Below are 18,535 nucleotides of genomic sequence, written 5' to 3' on the forward strand. Positions count from 1 at the left end.
ATTTTGACCATGTGGTTTCAATAAGACAAAGGAACTGGCAATCAGCCAGCCGCTTGTTGCTCTCTGCCAAGATTAAAAAGTTAAGACTACAATCGGAGTTCCTATTTCATTGGAAATTAAGAGATCTAACAATAACCATCAAGAAATAACTCAGCTACAATTTTTTTTTTAATTTAAAAAAAAAGACAACTGTGCATCACATAATAGCATTGATGACAACTACAGAGAATGTGGAAACCGAGGTCATCCTTTCCTCTAACCTATGGACAATGCGAAAGCAGAAAAGACAGTCGTATGGAGGAGGAGAAACGGGTACAATAAATATTTGGACCAAACAACTGCTTTGTCGCACTAGTATTAGAAGTACTGGGTATAACAATGTTGGCATTGTATTCGTGAAATATCGCAGTAGGTTACGAAGATACAAATACTCATGTCTTTTAATACAGGCCAAAAATATTTAATATTTATAAAAACATTTGCTGCTCCTTATTTGTGTGGCTAGCCAGATGTTAACTTTGCAGATAAAATGCCCTACTCACCGACTGAGCTGTTTCCATTACAAGAGGCGAAGTGAAGGGCAGTCCTGCCTTTGTCATCAGCTGCACATGGATCCGTGCCACCTTCAAGTAGTTGGCTCACTGAATGAAACAATAACGGCTACTTTACACTGAGATCAGACCAGGTCAAATCCATGACAAGCATTCTGTATGCATTTCGAACTCCCGTAATCCTCATCCCAATAATTTAAGATTACAGCTCGTCAACAAGGACTCAAAAGCTCCATTAGTTTGAAGTCTGTAACGTATTTGCTTCATGGGTTCATTGCTTAAGAATTCATAGCAACACATTGCTATTAAGAACTAGTTGGTTTATTAGCAACGTTTTAACAAATCACACTACACATTACCAGTTCATCCAGCAGGCTTACAACCCACCTGCCTCATCGTGGACCCCCCGAACCCAACTGGCTGGGGTTTTATTGAGTCTTGTGACTATCACGAGTCTGGCTAAGTCGCTCAGAGCTCAACACTATTTTGGTGAGAACTTTAAATCAAGCACCCCCGCCCCCCCCCCCCCCCCCCCGCTCTTTGTAAGGGCACTAGAACGCACAATGCCCAAATTAGCATGGGAACTTTACCAAATGAAATTAAAATGAGTGATAATGCATTCCAGTCCCTCCGGTGCCCACCTCTCGCAGAAGGCCGCGAGCGTACCAGTGGACACCGTATGCTCCATCTCCAGGGGACACCCTGGCTCGAAAGTAACCGCGGAAAAGAGGCAGCCAGTCGGGCTGAACGACCCCCTCGACCGCCCGCTGCCTGGACCGGTTAATTGGCTCTTTGGCCATGCCCAGGCGCAGTCCTACGAGGGGGCCTTCCGACTTGCCCGATCCCCTCCGCACAGGATGTCAACAGCTCTACAAATCTTTGAGCATACTCATAGGTGCAAACATTACAAAGTCCAAGAATTATTTTATGAGGAGAAAATATTCTTGTGCATAAAATGAAGGAGGCCAGCACATACAGGGCGGTCTGGAAGCCTTGGCTCTTGCCAATCTGCAGCGAAGCTCTCTGGGCTGAAGCACATGAGGTGCGTCCCCATGGGAGAAAGTGGGTCACATCAGGCAAATGGAAACTCAAGTTGTGTGGGAGGCTCAGTAATTTGGTTTGGAGGCTCAAGCATGGTGATGAGCTTGCACAAGCCAACTCTAGACTGAAGCCAAGGAGAGATTTTAAACTCAATGGACTGGGGACAGTGAGGACAAGGGTGATGACTGAGCAGGACATCATACAGGCAGCTGAGTTTCGGATGACCTAAGCAGAGGACAGGAGGCTGGCAAGAATTATGTTGGAAATCAAGTCTACAAAAGGAAAAAGTGTAGATAAAAGAAATCAGCAGAAAGTTCCATCATTTGTAATATAATGAATGGTACCAGATAGGATTGGTTCCCATTTCAGTCAATGGACCCAAAAGGACATCAATAGGCAAAGAATCAGCTGTATGAAGACACGGCACAGAAGACCAACCCAAACTTACCAATCTCGACCTCGTTCGCATTTGCAGCTTCTCGTAAACGCTTCTGAGCTGAAAATAAACAGAAATATTTGTAAAACACGAGCCATGAAAGAACAGTGACAGGCAGAGCCAGCGAAACAGCTCCAACTGGTAACAGTTAATATGAAGATAGCTGTTTATTTCTCCAGCCTTAGGAACATGCAAACTGCTCCTGATCGGTTCAGTTAACAGCCAGTGCACAAAATGGTTTCAAATGTAAGTGGCTCTGCGTCTATCCACTCCTGGTAATCTGGAATCCGTTGCATTTACATTGCAGGTTGATGTCATTGTACTGACAGAAGTGCACATGTACAAGTTGGCTTCAAAAGTATTAATTGTGGCTTTCACTTTCAGGACATGCATACATCATGATGAAGCTGATGCACAGTTTCCTGGCACTTGGCTCTGTCTTCATCAAGGTAGAGACCTTTTTCAGAAGGTTACCAAACTCCAATGCTATTAATATTTGTGCAGGGAAATCACTGCCTTGAGGTGGAATTGCATGCCTCAGGGGCAGTAACACCATCTCATTTCCATTCCAACACAGCAAGGAAAATGTTGCGATTTCACAGTGCGCGCTCGCATATATGGTGGACATCACAATCGAGTTTGGGGAATTGGTGGGACTGTACTAATGGCCTGAGATAAGCCATGAGCCAGATCATTAGAAATGGGGAGAAATTTGAGAAAAGCAGCCAATGACATTAACAAACCCATTTTCTATGTAGCGTTACGTAAAGGGATCCAACATAAAAAGAGGTCAGTGCCTATCACGAGAAGTAAGTCAGAAATTATGAGTTTTGAGTTTGGTAACCTTCAGAAAAAGGTCTCTACCTTCATGAAGACATAGCCAAGTGCCAGGAAACTGTGCATCAGCTTCATCATGATATGACTGCAAGCCTGCTGCCTCAGTGTGTGAAAAATTACTGATGGGGCGGGGGGAAATTATCTTCTATTTTGACGCACGATTCGGATGATATTTGGCAGCATTAAGTGCGTGCTGCATTACCCTTGGGCTGAGCCATTTAAACCAAGCACCGTTCCAATTGTTCACATGGATGCTAAAGATCCCATGTTTCAATGCAAAAACTAGGCAGGTCTCCCGATGCTCTGACCAACATTTCTCCCATAGGCAACACCATCAAAATAATTTACCTGCTCAGCCATCTCATTGCTATTTGTGGGACCTTGTTGTACAGAAATGGGTTGCTGTGTTTGCCTATGCTACACTTCAAAAAGTAATTCATTTGCTGTGAAGCGCTTTGGCACACCCTGGACGTGAAAATTGCTATTCAAATGTGAGGGCTTCTTCTTCCACATTGCTCTGGCACTGTCAGTAACACAGAAGAGTCACCAGCATCCAGGAGCTCCATCTATGTTTATGACATTAAACTGAGGCCCCGTCTGCCCTCTCTAAGGTGGACATAAAAGATCCCATGGCACTTTCCTGCTCTGCTTCAAAAATAGTGCCATGGGATCTTTAACTCCAGCCCTGACGGCAGACGGGGTTTAACGGCTCATCCAAAAGATGGCACCTCCAACATTGCAGCCCTCCATGAAGTGTCAGCCTGGATTACGTGTTCAAGCATCTTGAGTGGGGCTTGAACCCACAAACCTCCTGACCTCTGAGCCAAGGCTGACTTTCAGGTGAGGAGGGAATTAGAAACACCTCTCAACCCATCCCAACCTCATTCCAACCACCCACACTAAGCCATGTCAACCAGCCAAGCCAAGCCAAGCCACGCCAACCCAATCCAATGCTATCCATTAATAAAAGAAGATTATCTGGTCATTATCACATTGCTGTTTGTGGGAGCTTGCTGTGCACAAATTGGCTACGCATTTCCTACATTATAACAGTGACTTACTTCAAAAATTACTTCATTGTCTAATATTACTTTGGGATGTCCGGTGATCATGAAAGGCGCTATATAAATGACAGTCTTTTCCCCCCAATCCAATCACCCAACCCAATGCTATCCAATCCTATCCAGTCCAGTCCAATGCTATTCTATCAAGTCCAATCCAATGCCAGCCAATCCATTCCAGTCCAGTCCTATCCTGTCCAAGCCAAGCGAATATTATCCTGTCCAGTCCAATCCTATCCTGCCATCATCATCATAGGCGGTCCCTTGAATGAGGATGACTTGCTTCCACGTGAGTTCACAGATGTTTCAATGAAGGACCCGATGTTCCAGTCCTGAACTCCAATTGAAGGGTGGAAGATGCCTGTGCATGGATTTTTTAAATGTGTGGTCGTTGCACACCAGCCACCACACGGGCTTGACAGAGCTAGGCCTTTATCCAGTGGCAAGGGTTAATCAGGACGACTGGAGACCAGTTCTGCTGCACGGACCTAGTATGCGCACATATCGCAGTGTGGACTGGTTCCCCTATTCCCCCATTTACTGGTGCCCCTCTCCATCTCCCATTTACTGGTGCCCCTCCCCTAGCCCCTATTTACTGTGCCCTCCCCTATCCCCCTCCCCCATTTACTGGTGCCCCTCCCTATCCCTCATTTACTGGTGCCCCTCCCCTATTCCCCCCCCACCCCATTTAAACATAGAAAGTAGGTGCAGGAGTAGGCCATTCAGCACTTCGAGCCTGCACCACCATTCAATATGATCATAGCTGATCATGCAACTTCAGTGCCCCATTCCTGCTTTCTCTCCATACCCCTTGATCCCTTTAGCCATAAGGGCCACATCTAACTCCCTTTTGAATATATCTAATGAACTGGCCTCAACAATTTTCTGTGGTAGAGAATTACACAGGTTCACAATTCTCTGAGTGAAGAAGTTTCTCCTCATCTCGGTCCTAAATGGCTTACCCCTTATCCTTAGACTCTAGTTCTGGACTTCCCCAACATCGGGAACATTCTTCCTGCATTTAACCTGTCCAATCCCATAAGAATTTTATATGTTTCTATGAGATCCTCTCTCATTCTTCTAAATTCTAGTGAATATAAGCCCAATCGATCCAGTCTTTCTTCATATGTCAGTCCTGCCATCCCGGGAATCAGTCTCGTGAACCTTCGCTGCACTCCCTCAATAGCAAGAATGTCCTTCCTCAGATTAGGAGACCAAAACTACACACAATACTCAAAGGTGTGGTCTCACCAAGGCCCTGTACAACTGCAGTAAGACCTCCCTGCTCCTATACTCAAATCCCCTCGCTATGAAGGCCAGCATGCCATTTGCCTTCTTTACTGCCTGCTGTACCTGCATGCCTACCTTCAATGACTGTTGTACCGTGACACCCAGGTCTCGGTGCACCTCCCCTTTTTCTAATCTGTCACCATTCAGATTATAACCTGCCTTCGTGTTTTTGCCACCAAAGTGGATAACCTCACACTTATTCACATTATACTGCATCTGCCATGCAGTTGCCCATTCATCTAACTTGTCCAAGTCCCCCTGCAGCCTCCGAGCATCCTCTTCGCAGCTCGCACTGCCACCCAGCTTAGTATCATCTGCAAACTTGGAGATATTACATTCAATTCCTTCGTCTAAATCATTAATGTATATTGTAAATAGCTGGATCCCAGCACTGATCCCTGCAGCACCCCACTGCCTGCCATTCTGAAAAGGGCCAGTTTATTCCCACTCTTGGCTTCCTGTCTGCTAACCAGTTCTCTATCGACGTCAATACATTACCCCCAATACCATGTGCTTTGATTTTGCACACTAATCTCTTGTGTGGGACCTTGTCGAAAGCCTTCTGAAAGTCCAAATACACCACAGCCACTGGTTCTCCCTTATCCACTCTACTAGTTACATCCTCAAAAAACTCTAGAAGATTTGTCAAGCATGATTTCCCTTTAAAAATCCATGCTGACTTGGACCGATCCTGTCAGTGCTTTCCAAATGCGCTGCTATTACATCTTTAATAATTGATTCCAACATTTTCCCCACTACCAATGTCAGGCTAACTCTGTTTTCTCTCTCCCTTCTTTTTCAAAAAGTGGGGTTACATTAGCTACCCTCCAATCCATAGGAACTGAACCAGAGTTTAAGAATGTTGGAAAATGACTACCAATGCATCCACTATTTCCCAGGCCACTTCCTTCAGTACTCTGGGATGCAGACTATCATGCTCTGCGGATTTATTAGCCTTCAGTCCCTTCAATTTCCGTAACACCATTTCCTGACAAATAAGGATTTCCCTCAGTTTCCCCTTCTTACTAGACACTCTGTCCCCTAGTATTTTCGGGAGGTTATTCTTGTCTTCCTTAGTGCTACCCTCTCCCCCATCCCCCTATTTACTGGTGCCCTTCCCCTAATCCCCCCATTTACTGGTGCCCCTCCCCAATCCCCCCATTCCTGTACTAGCCAGGCAAATCATGTCCAGTTCAGTCCAATGCTAGCCAACCCAGTCCAATGCTAACCAGTCCAGTCCAATCCTGTCCATGCCAATGCTAGGCAATCCAGTCCAATCCAATGCTAGTCAACCCAGTCCAATGCTAACCAGTCCAATCCAATCCAAACCAATGCTCGGCAATTCAGTCCAATTCAATGCTAACCAATCCATTCCAATCCAACCCAGTCCAATGCTTGTCAACCCAGTACAATGCTAACCAATTCAGTCCAACCCAATCCAGTCCAATGATAGTCAACCTAGTCCAATGCTAACCAGTCCAGTTAAATCCAATCCAGTCCAATACTAGTCAACTCAGTCCAGTCCAATGCTAGCCAATCCAGTCCAATCCAACCCTGTCCAATTCAATCCAATCCAACCCTATCCAATCCTATCTTATCCAGTTCAATTTAATTCAATGATGCAATGCAAAACAATCCATGCAATGCAATCTAACCCAATCCTATCCAATCCATGCAATGGAGTCTAACCCAACATTATCCAATCCAATGTAACCCAACCCAATATAACCCAGCCCCCTCCCTCCCCAGCGGGCAGACTGACCGTGTGCCTCCTTGCCCAGCGGGCAGCTCTTGCGGTGGGCCTTGCCGTGACGCTTCAGCCGGTTGACGGACAGTTTGCCGGTCAGCTGGTCCCGCGGGCCGCCCGTGTCGCCGTGCCGCTGCCACATGAGCTGCAGGTAGCTGAGGGTGTCGGCGCGCTCGCGGCCCAGGCCCAGGCCGGCCAAGCGGAAGGCCGCGCCTGCCGTCCGCGGGTCCGCCGCCCCGGCCCCTGCCGCCGCCGCCGCCGCCGCCGCCGCCACCACGTACTCGCCCTCCGAGCTCGACCGGTCCGACACATTGTTGTCGTTGTCCTCGTCGTCCGAGCCGGCGCCGGCGACCGCCGAGCAGCTCATGGCGGCCTCACTCCGCGACCCCCGACACCATTTTGTTTTCACCCCCCCCTTCCCCTCTCAACTCAACACAACAAAACAGCAGCCCCGCTGATCGACATCCCGTCTGACCATTCGGAGCCTGCGGCGGCAGCCGGTGATGTCACCTCTATCCAATCACCGCTGCGAGCTCCAGGAAAGTGGGCGGGGTCCTTCGAACGGTCGTTAAGGCGGCCAAGACTTGGACTGATGACCAAAAAAAAAGGAAACTTGACCAGTTTTACATAAACACGACTCTGTCAGTCTTTATTTTATCACACTTGTATCCTACTGGGAGTTACGTTTCTCACTCCTCCCCCAAAAAGTTTTTTTTTCCAGATTGTCAAGCCCCTTCACACTCTTCATCATTATCCCCAGCATCATCATCATCCCCAGCATTGACCACGCTTGACCAACTCCGTTAGGCGGGCCACATTGTCCGCATGCCTGACACGAGACTCCCAAAGCAAACGCTCTACTCGGAACTCCAACGCGGCAAGCGAACCCCAGGTGGGCAGAGGAAACGTTTCAAGGACACCCTCAAAGCCTCCTTGATAAAGTGCAACATCCCCACTGGCACCTGGGAAACGTTGGCCCAAGAACACCCAAAGTGGAGGAAGAGCATCCGGGAGGGTGTTGAGCACCTCAAGTCTAGTCGCCGAGAGCATGCAGAAACCAAGCGCAGGCAGCGGAAGGAGCGTGCAGCAAACCAGGCTCCCCACCCACCATTTCCTTCAACCATTGTCTGCCCCACCTGTGACAAGAGACTAATTCCTGCATTGGACTACACAGCCACCAGAGAACTCATTTTTAGAGTGGAAACAAGTCTTCCTCGATTTTGAGGGACTGCCTATGATAATGACTATTTAAGAAAACCCCTGCATCAGGAGTAGTAGTGTATTTGCCCTTCAACCATAATGGGGTTGGGGTGATTCTCAGACCTGCATTTTTCTAATTTACATTGAGTTACATAGAATATACAGCACAGAAACAGGCAATTCGGTCCAGCCAGTCCATGCTGGCGTTTATGCTGCACTCGAGCCTCCGCCCGCTTATCTAACCTCCCCTTAAATGCATCTATGCTATTTGCTTCAGCCACTCCCTGTGGTAGTGAGTTCCACATTCTCACCACTCTCTGGGTAAAGAAGTTCCTTCTGAATTCCCTATTTGATTTCTTGGTGGCTATCTTGCATTGATGACCTCTAAGTTTTGCTCTTCCCAGCGGGTGGAAACATTCTGTATCCACTCTATCAAAATCTTCTCTATTAGGTCACCCCTTAACCTTTTTTCAATAGAAAAGAGACCCAGCCTGTTCCTCCTTTCTGATATGTATACCCTCATTTATGGTATCATCCTTGTAAATCTCTCTGCACCCTCTCCAATGCCTCTATATCCTTTTTATAATATGGCGACCAAAATTGTACGCAGTACTCCAAAGTGTGGTCTAACCAAGGTTCAATACAAGTTTAGCATAACTTCACTAATTTTCAATTCTATCCCTCTAGAAATAAACCCTAGTGCTTGGTTTGCTTTTTTAATGGCCTGTGTTGCTACTTTTAGCAATTTATGTATTTGTACTCAGTGATCCCTTTGCTCCTCTACCCCACCCAGACTCGCACCCTCCAAGTAATAAGTGACCTCCCTATTCTTCCTACCAAAATGTAATACCCCATATTTATCTGTGTTGAACTTCATTTGCCAATGATATGCCCATTCTGCAAGGTTATTAATGTCTTCCTGTAATTTGTTGCAGTCCTCCTCAGTATTGACTGTCTTCCACCGCATCATCTGCAAATTTAGAAATTATGTTTTTGATTCCAAAGTCTAAATCATTAATATAAATTATGAACAGTGACCCCAGCACTGATCCTTGTGGAACACCTTCTGCCACTCTGAATAGCTACCAAAGACTCTTTGCTTTCTGTCTTGGAAGGTTGTGGGTTCAAGTCCCACTCCAGCAACTTGAGTACATAAATCTAGGCTGACACTCCAGTGCAGTACTAAGGGAGTACAGCACTGTCAGAGGTGCCGACTTTCGGATGAGACGTTAAACCGAGACCCCGTATACTCTCTCAGGTGAACATAAAAGATCTCACAATGCTATTTTGAAGAAGAGCAGGGGAGTTATCCCCGGTGTCCTGGCCAATATTTATCCCTCAATCAACATAACCAAAACAGATTATCCAGTCATTCTCACATTGCTGTTTGCTGTGCAAGTTAGCTGCCGCGTTTCCTACATTACAACAACCGAGGCCTTTCCCCCACCCACTTCACACCACCATTGGGCTAGAGTCTAAGGCTACTTTCGTCCCACTTTGCGGATGTCCTTTTCTGCCCTGCCGCCTCCATCCTCTCGGCTGGATGTAAAAGATCCCACGGCGCTTTTTCGAAGAAGAGCAGGGGCGTTTTCCCCAGTGTCCTAGCTTGTTTTCTGCATGCTCTCGGCGTGCTCTGAGACTGAGGTGCTCAGCACCCTCCCAGATGCACTTCCTCCACTTAGGGCGGTCTTTGGCCAGGGACTCCCAGGTGTCGGTGGGGATGTTGCATTTTATCAAGGAGGCTTTGAGGGTGTCCTGGAAACATTTCCTCTGCCCATCTTGGGCTTGCTTGCCGTGTAAGAGTTCCGAGTAGAGCGCTTCCTTTGGGAGTCTTGTGTCAGGCATGCGAACAATGTGGCCTGCCCAATGGAGCTGGCAGAGTGTGGTCAGTGCTTCGATGCTGGGGATGTTGGCCTGATCGAGGACGCTAACGTTGGGGGCGTCTGTCCTCCCAGGCGATTTGCAGGATCTTGCGGAGACATCGTTGGTGGTTCTACTGTTGTAATGCAGGAAGTGCGGCAGTTAATTTGCACATAGGTCTCCCATTGGTCGAGGGGGTCATTCAGCCCAACTGCCTGCCTCACTTCCACGGCTATGTTTGCGCCCAGGTGTCCCTGGAGATGGAGCACGGGGTGTCCACCAGCAGACTCGTGGCCTTCCACGACCGGTGGGCACTGGAGGGACTGGATTGTATCATCACAATAGGGAATAAAATTTTAATTTGATTTGATAAGGTTCCTTTTAATTTTATGTTAATTTACAGTTGTTATTTGTTGTGCCTCTTTAAAAGGGGCGCCTGGTTGACTTTTAATTGACTATTGCCGACATGAAGAGTCAACAACCTCCCACAGACGGCAATGTGATAATGACCAGATAATCTGTTTTTTTTTAGTGGTGTTGGTTGAGGAATAAATATCGGCCAGGATACCAGGGGGAGAACTCCCCTACTCTTCTTCGAAACAGTGCCATTGGATCTTTTATATCCACCTTTTACATCTTTTTAGAGAGATGAAAATAAAAAGTATAATAGGGAGTGGAAAGTCAACTTCTTCACCCAGAGAGTGGTGAACCTGTGGAATTCTCTACCACAGAAAGTAGTTGAGGCCAATTCACTAAATGTATTCAAAAGGGAGTTAGATGAAGTCCTTACTACTAGGGGGATCAAGGGGTATGGCGAGAAAGCAGGAAGGGGGTACTGAAGATGCATGTTCAGCCATGAACTCATTGAATGGTGGTGCAGGCTAGAAGGGCCGAATGGCCTACTCCTGCACCTATTTTTCTATGTTTCTATGTTTCATGGAGTATAATTGTAAAAAAAATCTTTCACATTAAGACTACATTCTATTTTGCTGAATAGCGTGGTGGCTCCCGCCTGCGAGAGACCATCAGCGGCAGGTTGAGGCCATAAAAGGAGCATACCGCTGTAAGGTACAGCGCGAGCCGGTCCGGGAGGGCAACAGCTGTGAAGGAGACGACTGGGTTGGACGTCACCATAACCCAGGTCGGTGATTGGAGCGTGGGCAGGTACAGCTGGAACGGCGAGGTCGGGGCAAAGGAGCGGCGAGTGATCGTGGAGCGACGCGATCGGGGCCCAGGAGAGGCGTGAGTTCGGGGCCCAGAAGAGGCGAGGGTCCGGGGGCAGCACGGGTCAGCCCACATTGCGATAGTCGTGTGCACTCGGTTCATGCAGCAGAGCTAGTCTCCAGTTGTCTTGGTTAATCCTTGCCACTGCACCAAGACCTAGCTCTGTCAAGCCCGTGTGGTGGCTGGTGTGCCACGGACACCACAGGTTAAAAAAAAGTCCACGCACAGGCATCTTCCACCCTTCAATATGCAGATCGGTACCTGGAATATTAGGTCCTTCATTTAAACATGTGTAAACTTAGCCCTTTTTGGCGTGGTATTCGAGAGACTGCCTAAGAAGAAGACATTCCATTATGACTGCAGAGAAGTTAAACCGAGGCCCCATCTTCTCTCTCAGGTGGATGTAAAAGATTCCCTGGCACTATTACGAAGAAGAGCAGAGGAGTCACTCCAGTGTCCTGGTCACTATTTATCTCTCAACCAACATCACAAAAGCAGATTATCTGGTCATTATCACATTGATTTTTGTGGGGGCTTGCTGTGCACAAATTGGCTACTGTCCTTCCTGCATTACAACAGTGACTACACTTCAAAAGTGCTCCATTGGCTGAAAAGCACTTGGGGAGTGCCCCGAGGTCGCTATAGAAATGCAAGTTCTTGCTTTGAAGCAACTAGTACTTTTTGGGGCGGAACTGTTGTTTGGAGCTGGAGCTGGAGCTGGAGCGGCGCGGGGGAAGCTTTGTAGCGGGGCGCCAGGGGCCGGCGGGTTTATGGTCGCGTGTCTCTGAGGAAAATTCATTTTAAAATAAAATCTGAAGGAGAAAACTCGCTTCGCGGAAAATGTCGGCTTTCACGGAGGAATATACGGCGGAGGTGAGATAGTAGCGAGAGTCGGGTCATTCCTGATGCAGTGGTTATTCAGTGTCCCACACACATGGCTGCTGCGGCCTGAGGCCCAAAGAGCTCAATCCAACCAAACTCTTCATCTTGTCTTAATATTACTTTTAAATCTAATGTCTTACATTATATTTTAAAATAATATATTTAATTTAAATATTGCCTTTAAAATATATTTTTATATCTTTATCTTTAAATATCTTACTATATTAAATATATTAGTTTTAAATACGTTATCTTTAAATATATTAGCTTAAAATATATACGCTTAAAATATTGATATATTATCTTTGATATATTTATTGTCTTTAAAGTTCGAGGGGCCGAATGGCTTACTCCTGCCCCTAATGTTTATGTTCTTTATCTTTAAAGATATTAACTTTAAATATATTTGCTTCAAAAATAACAATATATTATCTTTTTATCTTATTAATATTGTCTTTAAAAATAATGTCTTTAAATATATTTTTAAGTATCTAAATCTTACTATATTATCATTGTCTTTAAATATATTGTCTTTAAGGCTTGAGGGGCTGAATGGCCTGCTCCTGCATCTAATTTTATGTTCTTCAACTTTAAAGATATTAGCTTTAAATATATTAGCTTCAAAAATAACGTAATATATTATCTTTATTTTATAAATATATTGTCTTTAAACTATATTTTTAAATATTGTCTAAATATATTATCTTTAAAAATGTGTTTATTTATTTTCCCTCGCACCAGAATCAAAGGAAAGGCGAAAAATATTCTGCTTCTTTCAAAAACAGTACTTTTTTTTAACGGTTTAGATTTCCAACATTTGCTTATCTGCAATTATTTATTTTAAAGTTTAATCATTGTACTGTATTTGATACCTAGACACTGGCGTTTTTCTGTTTTTTGTTTCTCTTCTCTCCCCTCTTCAGATTCGCAGTCTGTAAGCATCACTGTTGCTGGTGCAAAGTGGAGTTTAAGTTAGTTCCCAGAAAGTTCTTTATAAGTTTTTTTTAAATAATGTTCACCAAAGAGTTGAATTCTGCTTCTTATTCAACAGAGCAACATGGCAGTATAGAGTAAAAACAGAAAATGCAGGAAATACTTGGGCAGCATCTGTGGAGAGAGTTAACATTTCAGGTCGTTAACCTTTCGTCAGAACACACACTTCCAGTATTTTCTGTTTTTATTTCAGATTTCCAGAACCCACAGTATTTTTTGATTTTGTATGGCAGAATAAATTCTGCTTCAGAATGTACTTGTTGCATCACTGCACCTCTGCAAATGAAGAAAAGTAGGTGACACCTCTTTAAAGAGCGAGTTTGGGGAGTTCTCCCAGCATTTTATTCTTTTAGCCAGCGCTCATTGAACCAGATTTGCTAGAAACTGGGAAATCTGACTTGCCCGTACAACTTCTCCAGCACTTTCTGACCTTGTAGCAGTCCTCTGGTTCACGAGATGCGTCCTGGTAACTTGTATTTGGCTCATCATAGGCAGTACCTCGGAATCGAGGAAGACATGCTTCCACTCAGAATGAGTCCTTAGGTGGCTGAACAGTCCAATACGAGAGCCACAGTCCCTGCCACAGGTGGGACAGACAGACAGTCATTGAGGGTAAGGGAGGGTGGGACAGGTTTGCCGCATGTTCCATCCGCCGCCTGCGCTTGTTTTCTGCATGCACTCGCCGATGAGACTCGAGATGCCCAGCACCCTCCCGGTTGCACTTCCTCCACTCAAGGTGGTCTTTGGCCTGGGACTCCCAGGTGTCGGTGGGAATGTTGCACTTTATCAGGGAGGCTTTGAGGGTGTACTTGTAACATTTCCTCTGTCCACCCTTGGCATGAAGGAATTCCGAGTAGAGCACTTGCTTTGGGAGTCTTGTGTCTGGCATGCGAACAATATGGCGTGCCCAGCGGAGCTGATCAAGTGTGGTCAGTGCTTCAATGCTGGGGACGTTGACCTGGTCAAGGACACTAATGTTGGTGCGTCTTTGGCTGCAGCCTGTCATTATGCCACCTAATACTAAAAAGAAAATGTCCTGTAAACTTCAACTTCACATTTAATAACTTTCTTTTTACTTATTAGTAAAGATGGTTTAAAATCTGTTTGGATTAATAACGCTATTTGTTTAGTGCCGTGCAATGATTATATAGACTTGGTTTCCAATCTTGTAAACTGGGTCGGAACATTGTAAATTTAGAATTATTTTGGTAGATGCAAGTGGTGTAGTCTACAGCATTCATTCTAAAACCAATAAGATCTCTTAATTACATCGAATTTACAGCACCGAAATTGGCCCCACTGGTCTCTGTTGATGTTTGTACTCCACGGGAGCCCTTCCACCCCTCTTCATTTAATCCTATCAGCATATCCTTCTATTCCTTTCTCCGTCAGGTACTTATCTAGCTTCCCTTTAAATGCATCTATGCCATTTTTCTCAACTACTCCCCTCTGGCAGCAACTTCGGCATTCTAACCACTCTCTGGGTAAAGACATTTCTCCTGAATTCTTTATTCGGTTTATTAGTGACTATCTTGAATTTATGTTTATATTTGTACTACTGTGAATATTTGCTTACAAGCCCACAGTGAGAAATTCTTCATTTTACCAAAACCCTCCATGGGGATATGGTACTTTCTGCTGCTTCCGCCACTCATTTGTCTTCCCTGCAGTATTGTTCCAACATCCCTACAATACCTTTACAATGTCTCTCTTCTTCTACCTCATTCTATCCTATGACCTCAAAGCTTACCTCCCTCAATCTTTTCTCCCACAAGCTATAGGCTTTTAAAATCTAAAACTTGTCATCTTGCTTGTCTGACATCCAGTATTGGATGAGCAGAAATATCCTCCATCTGAAATGCTGGGAAGATGGAAGCCACTGCCTTCAGCCCCTGGCACAAACTCTGTTCTCTAGCCACCGAATCCATCTCTCTCCCTGGCCACTGTCTGACGCGGTGAACCAGACTGTTGTCAACTTTGGTGTTGTATTTGACCCCGAGATGAGCTTCCGACCATATATCCCCGTCATCACTAAGACTACCCCTTTCCATCTCCGGAACATCACTCGACTTCACCTCTGCCTTAGCTCATCTGCTGCTGAAACCCTCATCCCTGCCTTTGTTACCTCTAGACTGACTATTCTAACGCACTCCTGGCCGGCCTCCATGTTCTAACCACCATAAACTTGAGGTCAGCTAAAACTCTGCTGCCTATGTCCTAACTCGCACCAAGTCCCGTTCACCCATCACCCCTGTACTCGCTGACTTACATTGGCTCCCGGTTCAGCAACACCTCAATTTTAAAAGTCTCTTCCTTGTTTTCAAATCCCTCCACGGCATCACCCCTCCCTATCTCTCTAATCTCCTCCAGCTCCACAACCCTCTAAGATATCTGCACTCCTCTAATTCTGGCCTCTTGAGCAGCCTCGTTTTTTGTCGCTCCACCATTGGCGACCGTGCCTTCAGCTGCCGAGGCCCTAAGTTCTGGTATTCCCTCTCTAAAACTCTCTGCCTCTTTACCTCTCTTTCCTCCTTTTAAGGCGTTCCTTAAAACCTACCTTTCACCTACCATCTTATGTGGCTCGGTGTCAAATTTTGTTTGGTAACGCTCCTGTGAATCGCTGCTGGGTTACTACGTTATATAAATGCAAGTTGTTGTTGACCTGAATTATCTCAGCTGCTCCCCAACTCTCCAGTCTTGGTGTTCTGCACTGTGGGCCTTGGTCCGTCACTTAGGATTCTTTGGTACAATTGAGTTTTGGATGTAGGGCTCCTACAGCAGAGGAAAAAAAAAATCATGTCATGCTTTTCTGATCGACTTATCCACAGTCCCATCCTTCAGCAGAATCCACAAAAACCAATTACTAAGGTATTATATTGAATAGAGCTCTAGAACATCAGACTAATATAAAATGGCGGGGTAAACAAAATGATGCAAACAGAGAACACAAGAAAAAAAAACACTATTTTCAATTTTTACTGAGCAAGAATTTGGGAAATCAACTAATAAAATGGTATGCAAACAACTTCATCTCTCGGTCTTGTGCTGTTACTAGATATACATTCCCCGTTGAAGTGCCTTGATATTTCTAGCATCCACCATAACAAACGAATGGGACTTCTGTTTAATGGAATGGAACCTCTACTAATACACCGCCCCACCAGTAGTGCACTGGAGACTCCGGCTAGACCGAGTGTGAGGTTTGAAGCTCCAGAGGCCAGAGAACTATCAGCTAAGCTTAGCTGATACTGATGAGCACATCGTAGATAAATGTGTGGGAGTCAAGATCAGATGGACCTAGTAGTTGCATATTCCCATTAACTTCCTGCTTTGTTGTGCTATTCAGTGTTCTTGTATTTGAATGGATTTTTCCCCTCCTGACTCTTGACCACTCCAGGCACCCACTTACATAGAATGGACAGCACAGAAATGGCCATTTGGCCCAACTGGTTCATGCCGATTTTTATATTCCTAATGAGTTTTCTCCCACCCCTCTTCATCTCACCCAATCAGCAGAACCTTCTATTCCTTTGTCCCTTGAATGCATCTATGCTGTTCGCCTCAACTATTCCACATGGAAGCAAGTTCCACATTCTAAGCACTCTCTGGGTAAAGACATTTCTCCTGAATTCCCTATTAGATTTATCAATGACTATCTTGTATTTACAGCCCCTAGTTTTGGTCTCCTCCACAAGTGGAAACGACATCTTCTCTATATCTGCTCTATCAAAACCTTTTGATAATAAGAACATAAGAAATAGGAACAGTAGTAATCCATACAGGCCCTCGAGCCTGCTCCACCATTCAATAAGGTCATGGCTGATCTGCTCATGGACTCAGCTCCACTTCCCCGCCCGCTCCCCATAACCCCTTTTCCCCTTATCGTTTGAGAAACTGTCTACTTCTGTCTTAAATTTATTCAATGTCCCCACTTCTACAGCTCTCTGAGGCAGCGAAGAAATTTCTCCTCATCTCTGTTTTAAATTGGTAGCCCCTTATTCTGAGACTATGTCCCCTAGTTGTAGTCTCTTCCATCAGTGGGAACATCCTCTCAGCATCCACCTTATCAAGCCACCTCATAATCTTATGTTTCGATAAGATCACCTCTCATTCTTCTGAATTCTTATGAGTAGAGGCCCAACCTACTCAACCTTTCCTCCTAAGTCAACCCCCTCATCCTTGAAATCAGCCTAGTGAACCTTCTCTGAACTGCCTCCAAAGCAAGTACAGGCAATTCTCGATTATCTGGGTCCCTCAGGGATTGAGCTATTCCGGGTAAACTATTTTGCCGCTAGGTGCAGTGCATGTCTCAGAGCTGAAATTTGATGGTGATAGAACCAACCACGAAGACTTAGTTCATGTTATCATAGCGTGAACGTAATAAAATACGTGACAATGGATTCATATCGTCTCGAAATTATAAAGTGTCAGTTGCGAAGTGAGAAAGGAGTGCATGCCTGAGTCAATTTATGTGTGATTGACACTTGAGGTGATCGAGATATTCACGTGTGCGACAGTTTTTTAAAAAGCCGTTACAGCGGGTTCTCCGTAGATCCGTGTACGAATAATCTAGAGTTGCCTATATATCCTTTCATAAATATGGAAACCAATACTGCGCGCAGTATTCTAGGTGTGGCCTCACCAATACCTTATATAGTTGTAGCAAGACTTCCCTGCTTTTATACTCCATCCCCTTTGCAATAAAGGCCAAGATTCCATTGGCCTTCCTGATTACTTGCTGTACCTGCATACTAACCTTTTGTGTTTCATGCACAAATACCCCCAGGTCCCGCTGTACTGCGGCACTTTGCAGTCTTTCTCCATTTAAATAATAATTTGCTCTTTGATTTTTTTTTCTGCCAAAGTGCATGACCTCACATTCCGACATTATACTCCATCTGCCAAATTTTTGCCCACTCACTTAGCCTGTCTATGTCCTTTTGCAGATTTTTTGTGTCCTCCTCACGCATTGCTTTTCCTCCCATCTTTGTATCGTCAGCAAACTTGGCTACGTTACACTCTGTCCCTTCTTCTAAATCGTTAATATAGATTGTAAATAGTTGGGGTCCCAGCATTGATCCCTGCGGCACTCCACTAGTTACTGGTTGCCAACCAGAGAATGAACCATTTATCCCGATTTTCTGCTCTCTGTTGGTTAGCCAATCCTCTATCCATGCTAATATATTATCCCCAACCCAGTGAACCAACTCCAATCTTGTGCAGTAACCTTTTATGTTGCACCCTGTCAAATGCCTTCTGGAAGTCCAAATAGACCACATCCACTGGTTCCCCTTTATCCACCCTGTTCATTACATCCTCAAAGAACTCCAGCAAATTTGTCAAACATGACTTCCCCTTCATAAATCCATGCTAACTCTGCCTGACCGAATTTTGCTTTTCCATATGTCCTGCT

General features: G+C 45.3%; 2 protein-coding genes across 4 annotated transcripts in view; one reads left to right on the forward strand and one right to left on the reverse strand.

Annotated features, from left to right (window-relative positions):
* Positions 1–7,380, reverse strand: part of ankrd54 (ankyrin repeat domain 54) — a 28,400-nt gene extending 21,020 nt beyond the window's left edge. The window contains exons 1-3 of one of the 2 annotated variants that reach the window (XM_070861691.1): positions 7,245–7,380; positions 2,041–2,088; positions 543–641 (exon numbers count right to left, since the gene is read on the reverse strand). In XM_070861691.1, the coding sequence (XP_070717792.1) occupies positions 543–641; positions 2,041–2,088; positions 7,245–7,275 (178 nt within the window). In that variant the 5' untranslated portion in view covers positions 7,276–7,380. Of the gene's footprint in view, positions 1–542; positions 642–2,040; positions 2,089–6,978; positions 7,198–7,244 lie in introns of those variants that run through there. The other variant, XM_070861690.1, reaches the window with a different exon arrangement.
* A 4,581-nt stretch (positions 7,381–11,961) lies between these two features.
* eif3s6ip (eukaryotic translation initiation factor 3, subunit 6 interacting protein) overlaps positions 11,962–18,535 on the forward strand; it is a 65,416-nt gene continuing 58,842 nt past the window's right edge. For both annotated transcript variants that reach the window (XM_070861692.1, XM_070861693.1), the window contains exon 1: positions 11,962–12,120. In XM_070861692.1, coding sequence (XP_070717793.1) covers positions 12,088–12,120 — 33 coding nt within the window. In that variant the 5' untranslated portion in view covers positions 11,962–12,087. The remainder of the gene's footprint in view (positions 12,121–18,535) is intronic.

Source organism: Pristiophorus japonicus, chromosome 19 (genome assembly GCF_044704955.1).
Source record: "Pristiophorus japonicus isolate sPriJap1 chromosome 19, sPriJap1.hap1, whole genome shotgun sequence".
NCBI lineage: Eukaryota > Metazoa > Chordata > Chondrichthyes > Pristiophoridae > Pristiophorus > Pristiophorus japonicus.